This window comes from Equus asinus, chromosome 10, assembly GCF_041296235.1.
Source record: "Equus asinus isolate D_3611 breed Donkey chromosome 10, EquAss-T2T_v2, whole genome shotgun sequence".
Lineage (NCBI taxonomy): Eukaryota > Metazoa > Chordata > Mammalia > Perissodactyla > Equidae > Equus > Equus asinus.
The window spans coordinates 47,890,105-47,911,318 of NC_091799.1; the positions used below are offsets into that span (position 1 = coordinate 47,890,105).

At 37.5% G+C, this 21,214-nt stretch overlaps 1 protein-coding gene across 3 annotated transcripts in view; it reads right to left on the minus strand.

Moving 5' to 3' along the window:
- The window catches only part of RECK (reversion inducing cysteine rich protein with kazal motifs), a 97,095-nt gene that overhangs the window by 12,625 nt on the left and 63,256 nt on the right, over positions 1–21,214 (minus strand). For all 3 annotated transcript variants that reach the window (XM_044779218.2, XM_070519185.1, XM_044779221.2), the window contains 2 exons: positions 10,544–10,666; positions 1,092–1,263 (listed from right to left, as the gene is read on the minus strand). In XM_044779218.2, the coding sequence (XP_044635153.2) occupies positions 1,092–1,263; positions 10,544–10,666 (295 nt within the window). The remainder of the gene's footprint in view (positions 1–1,091; positions 1,264–10,543; positions 10,667–21,214) is intronic.

Sequence of the window (21,214 nt, forward strand, 5' to 3'; positions counted from 1 at the left end):
CCTCCACTTTATATGTGGGACGCCTACCACAGCATGGCTTGCCAAGCAGTGCCATGTCCGCACCCAGGATCCAAACCGGCGAACCCCGGGCCGCCAAAGCGGAACATGCGCACTTAACTGCTGAGCCACCGGGCCGGCCCCTCCACAGGAACTTTTTGGGCTTAGTTTTCATGGTATAAACTTTGCCAGTTGGTGATCAACTCTCTGCCATTTCTTTTAACACAGGAGAAATCCCCCACCCCCCCTGGCCCCGACTACACCAGAGTTTTCAGGATGGAGAAGCAATAGCTTATTCTCCACAAAATCCTTCATAAGGAAAGGACTCTGGCACTGGAATGTGTCCTGCTCAGGTCTTTGAGGCAGCCAGTGAAAACTCCAGTTCTAGAAGCCTGAAACTTAAGAGAGTCAGTAGGACCCTTGCTGTGGCCACCACATACAGAAATCTGTCATTAAGCCTAGGTCAACTGCACTCTGAGCTCATGAGGAAACTGCAGAGAAATGGCCCCTAAACCAATAACATTATATACATTTAAGTTGCATTTCCACAGATGTCTCATGTCCAATCCCTAAGATGGAGATAGATAAGTAGAAGGAAGTTTCCCATTACTATCAAGCATAAATAGCTAACAAGGTAAGCAAACATCCATTTCTCTCGTCTCCTCTGCTCCTTCTCCTTGCCTCCTGCTTTCTGTTTCAGTCCTACAGAACTGCTATAAGCTTCCAGCCTCCAGCACGCTATCTTCTCATTTCCAGCAGCTGAGATCTCTGCTCCTGTTGCTCTCTGCCTTCACCAACACCACCATTCCTCCACTGTACACTCTGCCTGCAATCTCCTCGTCTTTGCAGCCGAGTATCACATCTTCTAGAGGCTTTCCAAGGCCTCCCCTAGGCTGCATCAACTGGTCTACTTCTGGGCCCTCAATCACAGCATGTTACCAAGCAGCTGTACATAGCTCCTTCCCTCTAGACTCCACACTCTTCAGGGCAGAGACCTTCTTGATTCATCTTTGTATTTTCACTGTCTGGTACACACTAGATGCTTAGTAGGTGCTGGTCTTCAGTTGAAAAAGATAAGGAGCCATTTGACTTACCTTTGATTTTTGGGGCAGGGGTTAGGATTACATGGATCCTTTGAGATGCACGATCCAAACTCAAATTGATGGTCTTGGAGGCCCACACAGCGAGCAATGCAGGCACTGGGGTAAGTGCGTCCGTTCTGCCCACACACGGGGACAAACTGATCTGCACAGTTACAGGGCAGACCTGAGGAGAGGAAACAGCCTCAACAATGTGTACTTGTACATGCCCCTTCCTCTCAAGTTTGTTTTTTTAGATCGGCACCTGAGCTAACATCTCTTGCCAATCTTCTTTTTTTTCTTTTTCCCCAAAGCCCCCCGCCAGTACATAGTTGTATATTCTAGTTGTAGGTCCTTCTAGTTGTGCCTTGTGGGATGCCGCCTCAGCGTGGCCTGACAAGCAGTGCCACGTCTGTGCGTAGGATCCGAACCGGCAAAACCCTGGGCCATGAAGCAGAGTGCGAACTTAACCACTTGGGCAAGAGGCCGGCCCCTCACATTTTCTAATTAAGGCAAAGTACTAACAATCATGTGGGGGTCTCATGTTAAAATTGTAAATTAAGTGAGAAAAAACATCCCTCAATCTCTGACAGTGTTTTTAGGGGTGGCAAGGCTCTGAAAAGCCATTTGTCTGCATAATGGTGACAAGAAATTTTCACATATTGACGTATGTGGGGTAGCTATTCTGGTTTAAACCAGATTCAGCCTGAACTAAAGGAGTCTGACTTACAGCTATCAAATGCAGGCTGTACATCTGCTTTAACTATTAAGATAAGGATGCATCAAACATTATCTCAAAGTAAAAGACTGTGCTCTGTGAAGCTAAGAATGTATATTTCCCATCCTATGAGGCCAGTATCAGTATTTCTGAAGATAAAGTTCCCTCTTGGACATTAAGGTCATGTTGACCTGCTAATCTGTAACTAGATATCTCTTTGAAACTTTGATGAATATGTATCCTGGGTGTGTTTGGTGTATGTTCTTTGTTCTAAAAAGGTATAAAAATGTCCTGAAGCCCATGCTTATCTGGAATGCTTTCTTCCTTTGTCGAGACTACCTTCCCAGGCTATAGTCCTTCAGTCTGGTTCAAATAAAATTCTCCTTCTCTCTCTCTCTCTGTAGAATAGTTATTGGTTATTTGCTTCAACATTTCTTGGCATAACCGGCAGAATTTGAGAGAAACCCACCTGAGACCATGTGGAATCTACTTTAAACTGGCGCTTGGTACCAGCATGGGCTCACTGAGTCCCTCTGGCTTCACTGCACTCTTTGGGTACCTCAGTGAGTTCTCCTGAAATCCAGACCTCCTTATTGAAGTTGTAGGTCCTGACTTTTACCTGAGCTGTTTCAAGTCTTAAGACTATGTGTCTAAAGAGGGTACTGGTATCTATCCTAGGTAAGAGGAACCTAGAGGGAATTTCCTAGGTGGAACTTGGGAGTGAACGGGGCTGGCTGACCCTTTAATTTGGCTTTAAATTGGAAAACATTGTATCTAGAAAAGCTGAACAAATTGTTTGATTGCAAAATGAGAGACTGAACTCATTCAGCTCTGAAGAGAAGGGACACCAGCTCCCTCCAGCTATAAGGCATTCTCAGGCAACTGAGAACCTAGTGGAAGTGTCAGAGGTTGATCCTTGTGTTGTGTAGCAGTCCCATAGGGAAATCCATCATGATTGTTCACTTTAAGTAAGTAACTGACGGCTCATCCAGGGATGCACACATAAGGATTGGTCATCCAGTGCTCCCAGGCCCCATGGTAATTTTAGAATGCCAGTGGGAGAAACCAAGACATGTAAGAGAGTGTTCACGGCCTTGTAGGAAGTGACACGCACAAGCAGCACACTTCTGACCCATTACACTGTCCTTAGACATTGTTCAGATTTCATACTAAAACAAAACTAAAAGACAATGGGAAGTCATGTTTCTAAAGCCAACCAGCTCCTGAATGGGCAGCCTTCCCCTGGAACTCCAGCTGACTGCATGTATAGTACGTATGGAGCTGTTACTTGCAAGTGCTAAACAAAATGGGAAAATTTTACAAAAGATGACCTGAGTCTTAAATGGCCAAAATGAGGAATGTTCAATTTACTGAAATTAGTTTATTTGCATGCACACCTGGAAAAAGCTGGCTATAAAATCAAGCAAGCACAATGCAAAGCATAGTTTAAGTAGTATTTAGAAGCTTCAAAGTGTGGTAATGATAAAATGACATCTTTACAGGAAACTAATAAAACATTATTATAAACAGCTGCTAAATTAAAGAAGTTTTCTTTTCTGCTGAGGAAGATTCGCCATGAGCTAATGTCTGTTGCCTGTCTTCCTCATTTTTTTTTTTTCATGTGAGCTGCTGCCACAGCATGGCCACTAAGAGATGAGTGGTGTAGGTCTGCCCCTGGGAACTGAACCTGAGCTGCTGAAGTGGAGTGCACCAAACTTAACCAGTAGGCCACTGGGGCTGGCCCAAAAAGTTTTTATTCTATCTGCCAGAAACACAGTTTGGATCCAACTATTCTTTTATAAATTACTGAATTTTGTATTGTACCTGATTCATTGCAAAAATTTAATGAAAACTATTTGAGGTCTCTGCATCTGTCTATGTATCTATGTATGTCTATATATGTATGATCTTTTTTTACCTTCAGATGGGATAATTTCTAAAAGAGCTCTATTTAATTGGCTTAAAGTAAGTGCTTATATAAATTATTTCTAAATGTAACAGAAACTATACCAAATGTTCTTGAAGTTAACATGATATAAAACAATCTTTGGTAAATGAAGTTTAGTTAAGTTTCTTAGTTTAATTGAAATAAGCACGTCTTCAAAGTTATCAGCATTGGAGATGATGCATACATGCAGCCTTCATTCAACCTGGGTTTATTAGTCAAATAAGTTCATGTTATCTCAGTTACAAAATTTGCCAGCAAAAATAATAGCTTAGAATGATAGCTGATTTTATCTAATGTCTCATGAAGTTTTTGTAGGCAATCTAAGCATAATTATTGGAAACAAATAAACTAAATTGATGTAAGTAAGATAAAAGTTTTGGGTGAACTTTTTTTTTTTAAGATTTTATTTTTCCTTTTTCTCCGTAAAGCCCCCTGGTACACAGTTGTATATTTTTAGTTGTGGGTCCTTCTAGTTGTGGCACGTGGGATGCCGCCTCAGCATGGCCTGACGAGCAGTGCTATGTCTGTACCCAGGATTCGAACCGGCAAAACCCTGGGCCACCAAAGCAGAGCACACGAACTTAACCAGTTGGGCACAGGGCCAGCTCCTGGGTGAACTTTCTTAACAGTAACTGTGTCATGGTACATATACTTAAAAATAACTTCAAAACCTTTTGATAACTTGAAACCTTAGAGTTTTGATTAAGTTAAATGATAGAAATTTATTATCTAAATCATTTTCACATGAGATAAAATATTAGCCATTAGTTACTATAGATTTTTCTACCTTTGGCTTATTACAGAGAAACTATAAAAATACATGAGTTTATTAATAAACATGTTTTGTGCCATGCTGAGAAGTTTTCTATGAGAATGCATGTTTCTAACACAGTATTTATAAGTCTGCCAATCCACAGGATGCTAATGTAAAAGAACAAGGGAAATATCCGTATACAAGGAGAGTAGATGTGTGTTTTCAGTAAAGAAGGTATAAGGAATGGAAATATTTTTGTTTGTTTTGCTAAAAAAGGTAAATGTGTCCTAAAGTACTAGGAAGGAGGGAAGGCATGGGACAAATTCTGAATTGAAAAAAGAAAGTTATAGAAGGTTTATGGAAGAGGAACCCAGAGGAAAGAGTTTTGTGCATGGGCAAATTGGCTAAGAGTGAAGTGAATTTAATGAGTTTCAATATCAAAAGTAAGCTGGTACAAAAATTAGAATTTGGTTTTCTCTCTCTTAAAAGGGTAATTTTCTTGGACTCTTAGTCTGCTCTTGATAAAGAGATTACAAAAGGTTTTTCTTCACCTTTGAGTAAGTCTGCCTAAAAGGCAAGAGTTCTATGTTTTGTCAAAACAATTTCCTATTCAAAAAGCTGAGGTGTCTCTATTAAGAGCACTAAGACTTTTTAAAAAACTTTTTAACTCTTTATGATTGCCTTTAAAATCTTCGGTTGTCACTTTGGTTAAATGGATAACTAAGCATTGTTTCATAGTGACCGACAATCCTATTTGACCAAGTGTTTTAAAACCTTTTGAGATTTTTGACAAACTTCCTCAAAATTCAAATCCTAAAAAAACCCAAAAAACAAAAAAACTTTCTTTTGACCTGAAAGTAACTTTGAGAATTTTCAGTGGGCCCCTGAGACATCTCATAGAATTTGTTCTCTTTCTTCCTATAAAGAGGGAGCTATTAAACTAATGAGGTTTGTTTGGTATGTTAAATTGCAATGAGAAGCATTACTAAGCAAATGATGATAAATCTTAGGTTATGTTGTGTGGATAAATGTTATTAATATAAGTGTTCTAAAAATTATATAAAATTCCTAAAGATCTGATATGTCCTGGTATAATTCTACTCATTATCTTAAAATGTGTGTTATAGAAATAACTAAATTTCCTTGTCAATTGCATTGTAATCATATCTTCAACTATGCCAGTTTTGTCTTTTGTCATTTACAGGTAGCATTGTTTTACCCTGATGCTTTTGCAAATATATTTCATCTTCAGGGAGGTTCACGCAAAGGACTCTGACACCTACTCCAGAATACAGGTTTTTGATGAACTTTCAGATCATAAAACTGAACTGGATTTAAATAAATCTTTTCTCCTAAGCTATCAACAATTTGGTAAGATATACCTTTGTAAACAAAGATGAAACATTTACTTTTTCTCCCTAACTTATCCCTCCAGAACTCAGAAACTCTCAGTGAGTATTCTTGTTTTCACTTATATAAATAATCAGCCAAGTTTTAATATAAAAAAATTAGTTTTACTCTGATTATCTTTGGTAGAAATGAGGATAACTGTGGAGAGAAAATTATATTGCACCTTTGTGGATGTCAGATTCATCCTGTTAATTGTCTTTCAGGTTTTGTTACATACCTATAGACTGGACAGCCTCCCCGCTTGGGTAAGGTATTGCTTTTTGTCTTGCCGATGTGGAAAACAGTATTTTTGGAGACTTTCTCCCACAGTGGCTCATAAAGCATCGTTATACCTTATGTATGTCCTAAATACGATCCTGGGAAAACACCCCATGGGTCACAAGGTCACTTTCCCCTTCTTAAAGGACCTTTTGTGGTATGGCAATTGGACTTTGTTCAAATGCTACCATATCAAGGATATAAATTTATCTTAGTAATGATCTGCATGTTTTCACATTGGGTTGAGGTCTTTCCTTGCAGAAGAGCAATGGCTTTAACAGTAGTTAAATTGTTATTGGAAAGATCGTTCCTGTTTGGGGAATTTCTATCGAGTTACACAGTGACTGGGGAACTCATTTCACTGGACAAGTAATGAAATCTATCTGTAACATTTGGCTAATAATGTAGCACTTTCACCATGCTTATCATCCCCAGTCCTCGGGATTAGTGGAGAGAACTAATGGCACTATCAAAACTCAATTGGCAAAACTTTCAGAAGCATTTAATCTCTGGTGAAAAGCTCCTCTGTTAGTACTTCTCAATCTTAGATCTATATCTTTTGGTAAACATTGGCTGTCTCCTTTTGAAATAATAACAGGATGGCCTATGTAATTAGATGAGGGAATATATGAACCAACTTTGCTCAAGGGACATATATTACATCATTGTCAGGGTCTCATTGAGGTGCTTAAAAGAAATGAAAGGTTGGAAGTTGATTCTTTTCACAGAGAGCTCCCGCTAGACAAAGACTTTAAGGATCACAGACTACAACCTGGAGATTTTGTTTACTGGTAGATGCATCAAGTAAAAGACTCTTTGCAGCTCTGTTGGAAAGGACCATATTAGGTACTTTTAACCAGTCCATGTGCTGCAAAATTAAAGGTCATAAACTCATGGATTCACATTTCTAATTTTAAAAAGGTCCCTCTGCCTGAGTGGATTTCAATTCCTGTTTCTGACACCCAACTTCAACTGACCAAGACAAATCCCTCCAAATAAGGATAAGAAGAAGATGGTATCTGTTGTAGACAGCTGTCCCAAGACTTCGGACCAGGCCTGTATTTCCAACCTTATCTCTCTTCATTTAAACCCTTGTAATGCATAAACTATATATCCACTTTATAATTGCTACAATAATCACGCTCCTGAGTATACGAGCAATTTTAATACTCTTATGATGCTGGTCACCTTCCTTGTGTTTTAGATGACTTTTTTGGTACTTTTTAACTATGTCCTTCCCTTCCACAATACTTTATTTTCTACCCCTCCAACTCTATGACATAGATTAGAAGCTAATTACAAAATCTTTTAATTAAGCACAAAAACAGCATTTAAGGTTTTCCTGATACTATGCTTATTTTTCCAGTCCACATCTGAATGGGACTCGGATGGCAGTGTCTTTTTACAGTGGACTCATTCCTTGGCTTCACACAAAAATCAGTTCAATTGTTGCATATGAGGCCAACTCTCCCTTTCTAGCACATCTGGGATACCTTGGTGGGTTTCTCTCTTTCAAGGTACAGATTGGAAAGCTTTAAAACAATTTATTATGATGGAAAGATCTCATTCCAGTGTTTGCATTTCATCCCATATTACTAATTATGATAGTGAAACATGGCTAATAGCCCACATTGTTCTTCCTATGTGTCATCTCTGCTAAAGCACATGAAAAATGCCCTAAGCAATCCTACACCTAGTTTTGATTGTTTCATTGGCTCCCTTCAGGTACTGGCTCCCTTTTGTGATCCAGATTGCAATTCCTATTTCCAGATTACTCCTTGGAATTCTTGCATTAATCATAATGTTCAAACTAATCACTGTTTTCTTTAGTCAGTGTTGTAAGACTGGCATGCAGGCTAAAGAGTGATAATTGCTCAATGACTTAAGATTGTAGATCAGTATTATAACTCCGGATGAATTTCTTTTCCTGATAAAGATTATGCCTAAAACTCATTCTTCTAAATTAATCATTCAAGTATTAAGTTTATTACCATTGTTACTATATCTGTTCTGTAATTACAAACAATGTAACCATAAGAAGTCATGTATAAGCACATGTACAATGTTTGTTTGACAATTTAAAAATTCACAAATCACATAACTTATGAAATGCTTCCCCTGTCAATATATATACCTCTATGCTTGTCCACTATATCCAATTATTTTCCAACATGGATGCTTGGGCAAATCAATGAAATAAAAGCCTACCACTGAGGGACATGAGGGACCCAGGGCAGGCAGCAACCACCCTGACACCAAGGGACAGTATGTTGATCATCAATGCTTTCTATCAAAAGATTATTGATCAAAAGGGTGAAATGACAAGAAATTTTCACATATTGAGGTATATGGGGTTAACTATTCTGGTTTAAGCCTGATTTGGCCTGAACTAAAGAAGCTTGACTTACAGTTATTAAACATACATTGCACATCTGCTTTAACCATTAAGGATGCATTAAACATTATCTCAAAGCAAAAGAATGCACTCTTTGAAGATAAAAATGCATTCTTCCTATGATGCCAGTATCAGTATTCCTGAAGATAAAGCTTCCTTTCCTGGAAATCAAGGTCACTGTTGAGCTGCTTATCTATGACTAAATATCTCTTTGAAACTTTGATGAATATGTATCCTGGGCCTGTCTGATGTTATGGTCTCTGTTCTAAAACCATGCTTCTCCAGAATGCTTTCTACCTTTGTGGAGACTGCCTTCCCAGGCTATAGTCCTCAGCTTGGCTCAAGTAAAATTTACCTTATCTCTGTCTCTCTACAGAATGGCTACTGGTTATTGGTAATGGTTATTTGACAATGGCTTTCCTTTGTTCCACTTATTGCCAGATAATTGAGGGTCTCCAGACCTTGATCTTAGGGGTAGTGACCCCTATAAACAAAGGTATAGGTGGGAAAAGTAAAGACTGTTTCTCTCAATCTGGTATATAAAATCTAAATTTAGATGTTTGAAATCTGGCTTGGGGGATTTCTGAACTATTAAAAAGCAATACCAAAAATAAGATGAATAACAAAGGTTGTAAACTCCTCCCATAGGCTCCTTCCATCTCCTTAGGGAGGGGGAAGAACAAGAAGGTAACTTGGAAAACTAGTGTAATTTTAAGACTTAAGAATTTTTATGAACATCTCTCTCTGAGTCATGTTTGGACGGGGACACTATCTGAGTCCCAACAAATGTGGTAGACTGTGGCCAGTAAAATCTCCTTAGAGTCTACTAGCTAAACAGTCATTAATTTATCCCAAGACATGAAGGGCTACACACTACAGGGAAAAAGAATGCTGCTAGTTCACCTTCCAAAACATTTAGATATAGGTAAATAAATAAAGTCTTCCATATATCTCTTTGGCTCACTTGTCATCCCCACATTATTACATGGTTTCTCTAAGCAGAATAAACTGTCCATATCAGAGCAAAGCAGAGAAATGAAAATAATAAAGGACAAGGACAATGACAACCACAACAACAAAGGAGCAGAGGCTGGTTCTCATGAGGGTGGATAGGGGATGCAATCAAGTTAGTCCTGCTTCTACTTCCCCATCAGTCTGCCATTCGCTTCTTATTTCTGATCTCCTTTTTATTTCCAATGGGCTGGAGATACAAGGTTGGTAAATCCCTATCCTGTTCTCCCCCAACCCCACTCTATGTGTAATACTGACTCCAGGGAAAGAGGAATCAAGTTGCTGCTGCAGCAGCAGCATGAAATGGGCCAAGGGCAGCTACTTGGCTTCTCTTTACCTAGAACCAAAGGTATTTCTGGGAAAAAGCAGATACCAATTGATACCAGTAGACTATGCTGTTGCTGTTGGCAACTGTAGCTTCTTCTCAAGGGTAGAGCATCCCCATCTCACCAGGCTTTTCACTTATGTAGCTGGTATGAGCATAATACCAGCAGCATAGAGCATAGGAAAGTCACGGAAGTAATATAGTTGATTGATTACGGGTACCTAAATGAACCAGTAAGCTAAAGTAGGTCAAGAAGGTGGTGAGAAAAACACTAGAAAGACACAAACTTAGAAAAGACATGGACAATTTAGACCTTTTTAGTAGCTAAGGTAAATGGGGTATTTTAGCATGTAGAAAGTTCCCTTTAACTAAAACCATCCCAATCACTGGCCCTGTTCTTTTTGGCTCACAAAATTCCAGAATATTAGTGCTGGAAGGGCCCTAAGAAACCATTTGGTAAAATAATACCTTCAAATCACAGAGGAGGAAACAGATCCAGAGAGGGGAAATATCATGTTCTCAGATTATGCATTTATTTCACTCTGTACGTTTGCAGTAAAGGCAAGACCAGAGAAGCTGCCTTGAAGGGCAAAATAAATACAAAGGGATGCTGGTCTATTGAGGACAGCTTCTGGTGACCACAGTTACCTGTGAAGGTGCGACGGTCATCGTCTGAACTGTGCTCACTGATGCACAGGCGGGTAGAACACACTAAATTGCCAGCAAAGCAAGAGCAGACATTGCAGTCGATGTTAAAGGATGCTCCATGACCTGAGAGAAAGAGAAATAAAATGGTGATCTATAGCATGTATTTATAAAGAAAGCATAAATTAAAAACTTAATAGTTTTTAAAAGTTATAAAACAGAAATTTTTGAAGGATGGCTTTTGAATATACAAATTAGGCAGTTCAATCTGTAATACTTATATTTTCTTATTTACCTCTCATCATATCCTTCCAAACCCCTAATTTGCTGTCTCACCAGACTGATCCCTATTCTGAGAATGCTTCGCACACAGTTAAGAGTTCAAGTGTTAATTAATTACTATTTTCTATTAGTCCCTTCTTGAGGAGGCTTCTAAGAGGGTTCCTTATAAATCCTAGTGTCCTCTCAAATTTGTTGTTATAGTGCTGTCAAGCGGATTCCAACTCCTAGTGACCCTGGTACAGCAGATTGGAACCCTGCCTGATCTTTTTTGCACCAACCTCTCACCTTCCAGTGCTCTATCAGATAATATTCTATTGTAATTCATAGAGTTTTCATGGCCAATTTCTTCAGAAGTGAGTGGCTAGGTCCCTCTTTCTAGTCTGTCTTAGTCTGGAAGCTCCACTGAAACCTGTCCACCATGGGTGACCCTGCTGGTATTTGAAATACTGGAGGCATAGCTTTCAGCATCACAGCAACAAAAAGCCACCATAGTATGATAACTGACTGATGGGTGGGTGGTTTCCTGAGTGGGAAATGAACCTGGGCCATGGCAGTGAGAGAGCTGAATCTTAACCACTAGTCCATTGGGGTTACACACGACTTGGTAAGTGAGGGCATTTAGGAGGCAGAGAGAGAGGAGATTCACAGAGAATATTCATAGTTTGGAAAACCATGAACAGGAATAGCCACAACAGGCAAAGCCAGTTGAGTGGGAGGCCAGGAGAGGAGACAAATGTGGAGTTTGATGCTGACATACTGAGCACGAGGGACCTGTGGCATGTTCAGGAGACGTTCAACAGGATACTGGAGATCCAGGTGTGAAGTTCAGGAGAGAGGAGGTTCTCATCCCAGCAATGGTGGGCAAAGGGTTTAGGGCAAACTCTTCTGCTGAGAACAACCAGAAGAGCTGGGGAAAAGGTTCAGAACACCTCTTTGAAGGCATCAGAGGACTACCAAAGCAGTGAGGAACTGGGGGCCCACGTTCTAGGAGAGGAGGGAAGCCAAGGAAAGTGAGTCTCACACTTGGAGCCAGCTTCCTCTCAAGGGGATTGTTAGTTCTGAAAGCAGAGGCTGAGAAGCTGAGTAGAGCTTCCGTGAACAGGGATGGGGAGATCAACACGTGAGGGTCTGCCAAGAGGGAGGGGCCCTGATAAATGTACCAGGCTTTTTGTTGGGACCCTGTGGGCTACACGCTAGGAATAAAGGTGAAAGTAGACTAAAGCCCAGCTTTGCATCATATCAATCCTTGGTTGAATTAAAGTGATCCAGGCTTTCTGGGGCCCTTAGCCTAGAGCAGCCCACGACAAGCAAAAGTGAATTCTCTCTGATGGAAAAAATTCCATCCAAAAATAACTAAGCATGTAAAGACGCGTGCTCAGAGACATTTTCAGGGACAGGCAACAACAGAAATCCTAGGGAATTCACATAGTGGAGTTATCAGACCAGATTTAAAATAGCTATGACTAAGGAGTTCAAAGAATGGAAAGAAACTATTGAGAATTTCAGCAGTTTCATAATTTGAGAACTCAAATTTACAGTATCTGATAGTAAGAATTCAATAGGTAAATTTAATAGTGGGTGAGACATAGCTGAAAAGAGAATTAGTGAACCAGAGGATAGAGCAGAAAAATATTCAGGCTGAGACACAGAATCAAAAGGATGAAAATAGAGAAAAGAGCATAAAAAACAAATGGGATATGAGGAATAAGATTTATAAACATGTAATTTTAGCTAGAAGGAGAGAATAGAGCAATGTTAGAAGAGAAAATGGCTAAGAATTTCCCCAAATTGATGAAGAAATCAAGCCACAGACTCAAGAATCACCATGAACTTCAAGAAGATAAAAATACCCTCCCTAAAAGAATTTTTAAAAATCTACATGCCTCTTGTTTGTTTAAATTGACATCTAAAATATTCATAATAACTAATTGGTTGCAAGGCATGTACTTTCTACTATATTGTAAATATTGATTCTTTCAAATAAAATTGTTCCATTGCTCTTTCCAATGTATCCAGTGGCAGCTAGATACCACAGTGATTTGATACTCACCAACATCCATTAAAAAAATACATGACAAAGCTTTTCATTAATATTAAGAAATTTCAGATTCTCCATGAACACACACTACCATTCCAACACCTACCCTTAAGTTCTTCCTATTAAAATTATTTTTGTGTTTGAAAGACTTTTATTGATCACCCTATCATAGTTCTTTATAACAAAAATATGTAATATAAATATAATGGACTTAAAAAAAAAATCCCTTGACCATAAGGCTTGGAATGCTGAAATTTGGTTTTGGATTGACATCATTATAATTATTAGTAGTATACATTTAATTAAAACAACAAAATATACCAGAAATTTCATAAATAATTATTAAATACAAAAATCACAATTGTATTAGAAATTCCTGTCTTAAAGAGATGGATGGGCTTGCATTATCTATTGCTGTGTAATAAGTTATCGTAGAACATAGCACCTTAAAATAACAAACATTATTTCACACAGTTTCTGAGGGTCAGGAATCTGGGAGGGCTTCACTGGGTGGTTCTGACCCAGGATCTCCCATGAGGCTGCAATCACGCTATTGGCAGGGGCTGCAGCCACTGAAAGCTTGATGGGGCAGAGTAATCTACTTTCAAGGTCACTCACATGGCTGCTGGCAGGAGGCCTCAGTTCTTTGCCACATGGGACTCTCCAAAACGTTGTTCAAGACACAGAAACTGGCATCCTCCAGGGTGAGTAATCCAAGAGAGAAAGAATGACCAAGACACAGGCATGGTATCTTTTAACAACGTCACTGAGATACAATTCAGATACCACACAATTTACCCATTTAAAATGTACAGTTCAGTGGCTTTTAGTATATTCACAGAGTTGTGCACCCTTCTCCACTACCAGTTTTAGAACATTTTCATTATTACCCCCAAAAGAAACTTTGCTCCTTTGGTTGCCACTCCTCAGTCCTCTCAACTCCCTCAGCTCCAGGCAACCACTAATTTTCTACTTTCTGTTTCTATAGATTTGCTTATTGTGAACATTTCATAAAAATGGAATTGTATGGTAAGTGGTCCTTTGTGACTTGCTTCTTTCACTTAGCATAATAATTTCAAGGTTCATCCATGTTTTAGCATGTATCACTACTCCATTCCTTTTTATGGCTGAATAATATTCCATTGTATGGATATACCACTTTTATCCACCACCCATTTTCAGTTGATGGACATTTGGGTTGTTTCCATGTTTTGACTATTATGTATTGTTTTGCTACGAACATTCACGTACAAGTTTTTGTGTGCACATAGGTTTTCACTTCTTGAGTATACATACCTAGGAATGAAATTAATGGGTATATATTCCCAGTGTATGTATTACTGGGTGATATGACAGCTCTATGTTTAATCATTTGAGAAACTGCCAGACTGTTTTCCAAAGTGGTTGTATCATTTTACATTCCCTCCAAATTGTGAAAGGTTCCAATTTTCCCACATCCTCACTAACCCTTCTCATCCATCTTTTTTATTATAGCCATCCTATTGGGTGTGAAGTGGCATCTCACTGTGGTTTTGATTTGCATTTCACTGATGGTTAAAGATACTGAGCATCCTTTTGGCTCTGTGTATATCTTCTTTGAAGAAATGTCTTTTCAGATCTTTTTTCATCTGTTAATTGGGCTTTTTACCTTATATTGTTGAGTTGTAAGACTTCTTTTATATTCTAATGCAAGTTCCTTGTCAGATATGTACTTTTCAAATATTTTCTCAATTTGTGTCTTTTCATTTATTTCATGATGTCCTTTGAGGCCCCAAAGTTTTTAATTTTGATGATGGTTATTTATGTTTTTGGAGTAATATCTAAGAAACCATTGCCTACCCAAAGTCATAAAGATTTACACTTACGTGAGACTGATAAAAGTTTTTTAAAAATTCAAAATCAGGAATAAAAAAGGGATCACTGAAAAATCTAAAGACATCTTAAAGATCATAAGAGGATACACAAACAATTGTATATTAATAACTTTGAAACTTTAAATGAAATAGAGAACTTCCTAGAAAAGTAAAACTTAAAAATAACATAAGGAGAAATAGAATTGAATATTCCTATAACTAGTAAAAGCAATTTTATAAATTAAAAACTATCCCACAAAGAAAACTCCATTGGCATCATTAGTGAAAATTCCAGTCTTCATAAATTCTTCCAGAGAAGTTTAAAAACAAGGATACACTCCTCAACTCGTTTTATGGGAATCATAACCTTGATACAAAACCCAAAAGACAGTGAAAGAAGGAAAATAACAGGCAAAGTCATTCCTGAATACAGTTGAAAAAATGCTGAGTGAGAGTAAGATGGAGTAAGCACATTCCTCCTGGTCTTTCCCACTGAACGCAGCTATTACACCTAGCCAGAATGCAGGGAGCAGAAGCTATTGGAGGACTCTGAACAGTAGACAGTGGCAGGAGAATTGGGGAGGAAAACCAAAATATGAAGTGCTGAACTGGTAATGAGTTCACCATTTTTTATCCTCTGGTCATCCTTCCACTTGACCTCAAACACAGCATGGCTATGAAATGCATGGCAGAGAGGGCTAAGTAAAACTCTGGCTTTCTGGCTGGGGAACCAAAAAGAGGAACCCAGGGAAAGGAATAGTACAAGGGAGATCATAGAGAGGGAGGAGCTTAGGAAAATGACCCCATGAAATTGTTTACACTCTCCTGGGCTCAGCCCTGAGCTGTACTTAGGTTGACCTGGTCTTAATCAGCATAGAAAAGACTTGAAGAACTGGATTTACAGTCATCCAGGTCCCAGACTGGTGACTGAGTGGTGCGCACATGACACAGATCTGAATACCATTGCAAAGTCTGAAAATTGAAAAGTAATTCTAACCATAGCCCACAAAAGTTCAGTTGGAACTTACAAACTGAACCTAATTAGATTAACTGCATATTAGTACAAAAATATCGACATTCTTCATGGGCTTTCAACACAGAGTCTCACAGCAAAATATTCAAAATGTGCAAGATTTAATCTAGAATTACTTGGCATATGAAAAACTAAGAAAATCTCAAATAAAAAGATGATTAACATATGTCAATACCAAGATGACTCAGATTTTGGAATTATCTGACAAAGACTTTAAAGCAGCTATTATAAAAATGCTCTAACAAATAACTGTAAACACCCTTGGAACAAATGGAAAACTAGAAAGTTTCAGTAAGGAAATGGAAAAAATAAAGAATAAAAAAATGGAAATGTCAGCACTGGAAAATAAAAAAATCCAGAAATTAAAAACTCACTGGACAGACCTCAAAGGAAAATGGAGATGACAGAGGTAAGAGTCAGTGAACATAAAGATTGATTAGTAGAAATTAGTATGAACAACAGTGAGGAAAATAAAATGAAAAGAGCCCCAGAGACTGTGGAACAATTAAAAAAAAAAAGTCCAACATTGGTTCCATCAGACTTCCAGAAAGAGAGGAGAAAAGACTGAAGAGCTAGAAAAACATTTGAAATAATAACAGCTGAAAACTTCCCAAATTGCCAAAAGATATAAATCTACAGATTCAAAAAGGTCAGTGAACCCCAAACAAGAAAAAGGCAAAGAAATTTATACCCACACACGTTATAATAAAATTGCTGAAATCTAAAGAAAATTTAAAAATCTTCAAAGTGGTCAGTCAAAAATAACTTAATGACAGAGAAACAATGATTTGAATGAATGTTGAATTCTCACAGAAACCATGAAGGTCAGGAGGAGGTGGCACAACATTTTTAAGGTGCTGAAAAAAAGAAATATGGAGCCAGAATTTTATATCCAGTGAAAATAACTTTCAGTAATGAAGATGAAATAAAGACATTCTCAGATGAAGGAAAAGTAAGAGAATTCAGGGCCAGCCAACGTGCTCTAAGAGAATTGATAAGGGAAGTTTTTCAGAGAAGGGCAATGACAACAAATGGACAGCTGGAACATCAGAAATGAAAGAAGAGCAACAGAAATGACAAATATCTGGGTAAATATAATAGAGTATTCTTTTTCTCTTGTTTCTTTAAAACGTGCTTGATGTTTGAAGGCAAAAAAAGTAACAGTGTCTGCTGGGATTTTCCATGGGTGTAGATATAACATATAAGCCAACTATCATATAAAGGGGAGGGTAAAGAGATGGCAGTAAGGATTTTATATTCTACTCAAAGTAGTAAACTATTAATTTTAACTAGATTACGAAGTTCAATATGTTTATTGTAATCCCGAGAACAAGCACTAAAAACTTAATACAAAGAGATGTAGTCAAAACACAATAAATCAAAAGGAAACACTAAACAACATTCAAAGAACCCAAAAGAAGGCAGGAAAGATGGCAAAGGAACGAAAAAGAGGGGAAAAATGGAAAACAAATAATAAAATGGTAGCCCTAAATCCAAACATATCAATAATTGCTTTAAATGTAACTGTTTAAAATACACCAATAAAAAGATCAGAGGTTGTTGAATAACAAAACATAAACCAATTATAAAATGTCTACGAGAAACTCACTTCAAATATAATGATATCGATAGGTCCAAAGTAAAAGGATGGGAAAAGACATTGTGCAGACCTTCATATCAGACAGAGGAGACTCAAAGCAAGAAAAATTATAAGGGATAAAGGCATATAATATACATACTAAAAGGGCCAGTTCACCAAGAAAACAGTATAATCCTAAATGTGTATTATGTAACAACAATGATCTCAAAATACATGAAGCAAAAACTGACAGAACTGAAAGGAGAAACACACAAATCCACAATCATAGTTGGGGACTTCAACACTCTTCTCACAAACCTCTGTAGAACTCATAGAAAGAAAATCAACAAGGATATAGAAGGAATGAAGAGCACCATCAACCAACTGGATCCAACCAGCATTTAGAGCACGCTCTATCCAACAATAGCCTAATATACATTTCTTTCCAGTGCACATGGACCGTTCACGAAGATAGACCATGTCCTGGGTCATAAAACAAACCTTAACAAATGTAAAGGAAGTGGAAAAAAGTACAAGGTATGCTCTCTGTCCACAACGGAATTAAAGTTGATATCACCAATAGAAAGATATGACAAGAATGCCAAACCTTTGGAAATTAAACAAAACACTTCTAAAATAATCCACGAGTCAAAGAGAAAGTCTCAAGGGATATTAGAAAATATTTTGAACTGAATGAATGAAAACACAAATATAAATTGTGTGAGATGTAAAGTCATTTTTAGAGTAAAATTTATAGTATCAAATGCTTATTATAAAAGAAGACAGGTTGTTGAATAACTCCTCAAATAACTAATCCAAGTTTCTACCTTAAGAAACTTGAAAAGGAAGAGTGATAGAGGAAAAAATAAAACTGTCAGTATTTGCAGATGACAGGATTGTCTACATATAAAATTTTAAGAAATCTACCCAAAAAACTCATAAAATTAATATGTGAGTTTAGCAAAGTTGCAAGGTACATGGTCAACAAAAATCAATCATATATGCATGTACTACACAGAAATTCCTACAGTACTAGAAATATATGATTAGAAACTAAAATTTCAAAAATACCATTCACAAAACCTCCATATAATAATTTTACAAGTAAAAACCTAACTGAGAGCCAGCCCTGATGGCTTAGTGGTTAAAGTTTGGTGTTCACCACTTCGGCAGCCCAGGTTCGCTTCCCAGGCGTGGAACCACACCACCCGTCTGTCAGTTGCCATGCTGTGGCAGCGGCTCACATAGAAGAAATAGAACAACTTACAACTAGTATATACAACCATGTACTAGGACTTTGGGGAGGAAAAACAAAAGTAAAAGAGGAAGATTGGCAACAGATCAGGGTGAATCCTTCCCTGTAAAAAAAAAAAAAAAAAAAAAAAAATCCCTAACTGAATATATAGCAAATGGAATCCACTAGTATTTTTAAGGAATTATATAATTACTGAGTCTAATAATTATATAAAAACATATAGTATTTTATATAATGTCATAACCAAGTTAGGTTTATCCCAGGAATGAATGGAGGGTCTAACATTGACAAATTAATAAAAGTAACTTGTCCTATTAGTAGACTAAAGTTGCGAAAACGTGCTCATTTCAATAGATGCGTAACATTCAACATTTATCACAATAAAAACTCTTAGCAAATTTCGAAAAGGGGAAACCTCTATAAAGAAAAATAGCAAGTTGTTGTTTATTCATGATATTAATTGTGTATATGGAAACATCTACAAATAAATTATTAGAAAGTTCTTTTTATATTCTGGATACAGGTCCTTTGTCGGATAAATGATTTGCAAATATTTTCTTCAATTTGTGGCTTTTCCTTTCATCCTCTTAACAGTGTCTTTCCCATAGCAAACTTTTTCATTTTGATGAGATCCAATTTATCAGTTTTTCAATGGATCATGCTTTTGGCGTCATATCTAAGAAATCTTTGCTTAGCCCCAGATTACAAAGATTCTCCATGTTTTCTTCTAAAAGCATTATAATTTCACATTTTACATTTAGAGCTATGATTCCTTTGAGTGAAGTTATTTACCACACATACAACTGATAATGGGCTCACAACCAGCATATCTAAAGATCTCCTACAATTTGCTAAAGTCAATTTCAATATATACATATATATATATCAATATATGTATTCATATATATAAAATTCTAAAATGTCAAGTACCTAGGAATAAATCTAAAAAATGTTGTATGAGACTACTACAGAGTAAAGTATAAAATTTAAGAGAAATTAAAGACTCCCCAAAATGGAGAGATATACCACATCCATGAAGTTTTAAAACTGATATTGTAAATCAATGAAGTTTCCCAAAATTGGCCTATAAATTCAATGCAATCACGACCAAAATCCTAACAGGTTTTTTGTGAATCTTGACAAACTAATTCTAAACTGTACAGGAGATGATAAAGCTATAGTAACAGAGACTGTGGTATTGGCACAGCTCAGACAAATAGACAGTGGAATAAGAGAGCCCATGAACACATCCACTGGTGTATGGACGTGTGATTTACAACAAAGGTGGCACTGCAGAGAAGTGGGAAAATTGGTGCTGAGTCAATTACATATCCTATGAGAAATTCATGACCTCAGATTAGAGAAAGATTTCTTCATGTATAAAAGAGCATTAACCAAAAAGGAAAAGACAAGTTGGACTAATTAAAATTAAAATATATCATTTGCAGCCAGCCTAGTGGCGCAGCAGTTAAGTTCACAGTTCCTCCTCAGCAGCCCAGGGTTTGCTGGTTCGGATCCTGGGTGTGGACCTACACACCACTTGTCAAGCCATGCTGTGGTAGGCATCCCACGTATAAAGTAGAGGAAGATGGGCACGATGTTAGCTCAGGGCCAGTCCTCCTCAGCAAGAAAAAAAAGAGGAGGATTGGCGGCGGATGTTAGCCCAGAGCTAATCTTCCTCAAAAAAACCCAAAAACAAACAAAATAATATCATTAAATATCAAATATATTTGCTATAAATATTTGATATAAATATCAGTATTTATATTTGCTATAAATATAAAATATTGATATACATATATATATAAATATCAAAAATAATATCATTAAGAGTTAAAAGGTGACTGGAACCAGAGAAAGAAAGGGTTATTGAGGATCTGAGCAATAACTAAGATGGCTGTCCGATGTTTTCAGACAGGAAGAAACTGTGTTCCGTTTTGCAGATCGATGTCTCTGTTTTGCAGATGTTGTTATACTGCAGAGAAACTTAACACGTCTGCAGCAAGACTCTTGCAAAATGTTCCAGCTCCAAGTGACCTAAAGTTATCTTAAACTTATTAGCATCTTAAATTCTTCTCCTCTGGGAGGGTCCAAGCAGCCGTTTTCAGATCATCTGATGTTTGTAATAGCATGTTTACCTGCTAAACATGAGTCCTGAATAAGCACAGTTGTTACATAGTTGTTACAAATAAACCTGTTATCCTCTGCTCTCTGTTTATAACGTCTCCACCAGCGCTGGCCTCAGAGACACTGCTTTTGGGCAATATCCCTGGTGTTCTTCATTGCTCGCCCAAGCAATAAATCTTTTCTTCACCTACTTCGGCCTTAGTTGTGCTTTTTGGCTCCCTACTCACCAGGAGATGAGCCCATCAAGTTCGGTTACAAAAAGGCAAGCCACAGAGTGGGAGAAGATATTTTCTACATGTGTAACTGATAAAGGGCTAACATCCAGAATATATAAGGAATCCCAACAAGACAATAAGAGAAGACAGTCAACCAAATACAAAAAAGAAGCAAAGATTTCATAAAAGAGGAAATCCAAATGGCCAATAAACATGAAAAGATGCTTAACCTAATTATCAATCAAGAGAATGCAAATTAAAGCCACACTGAGATACTACCTCACAACAACTG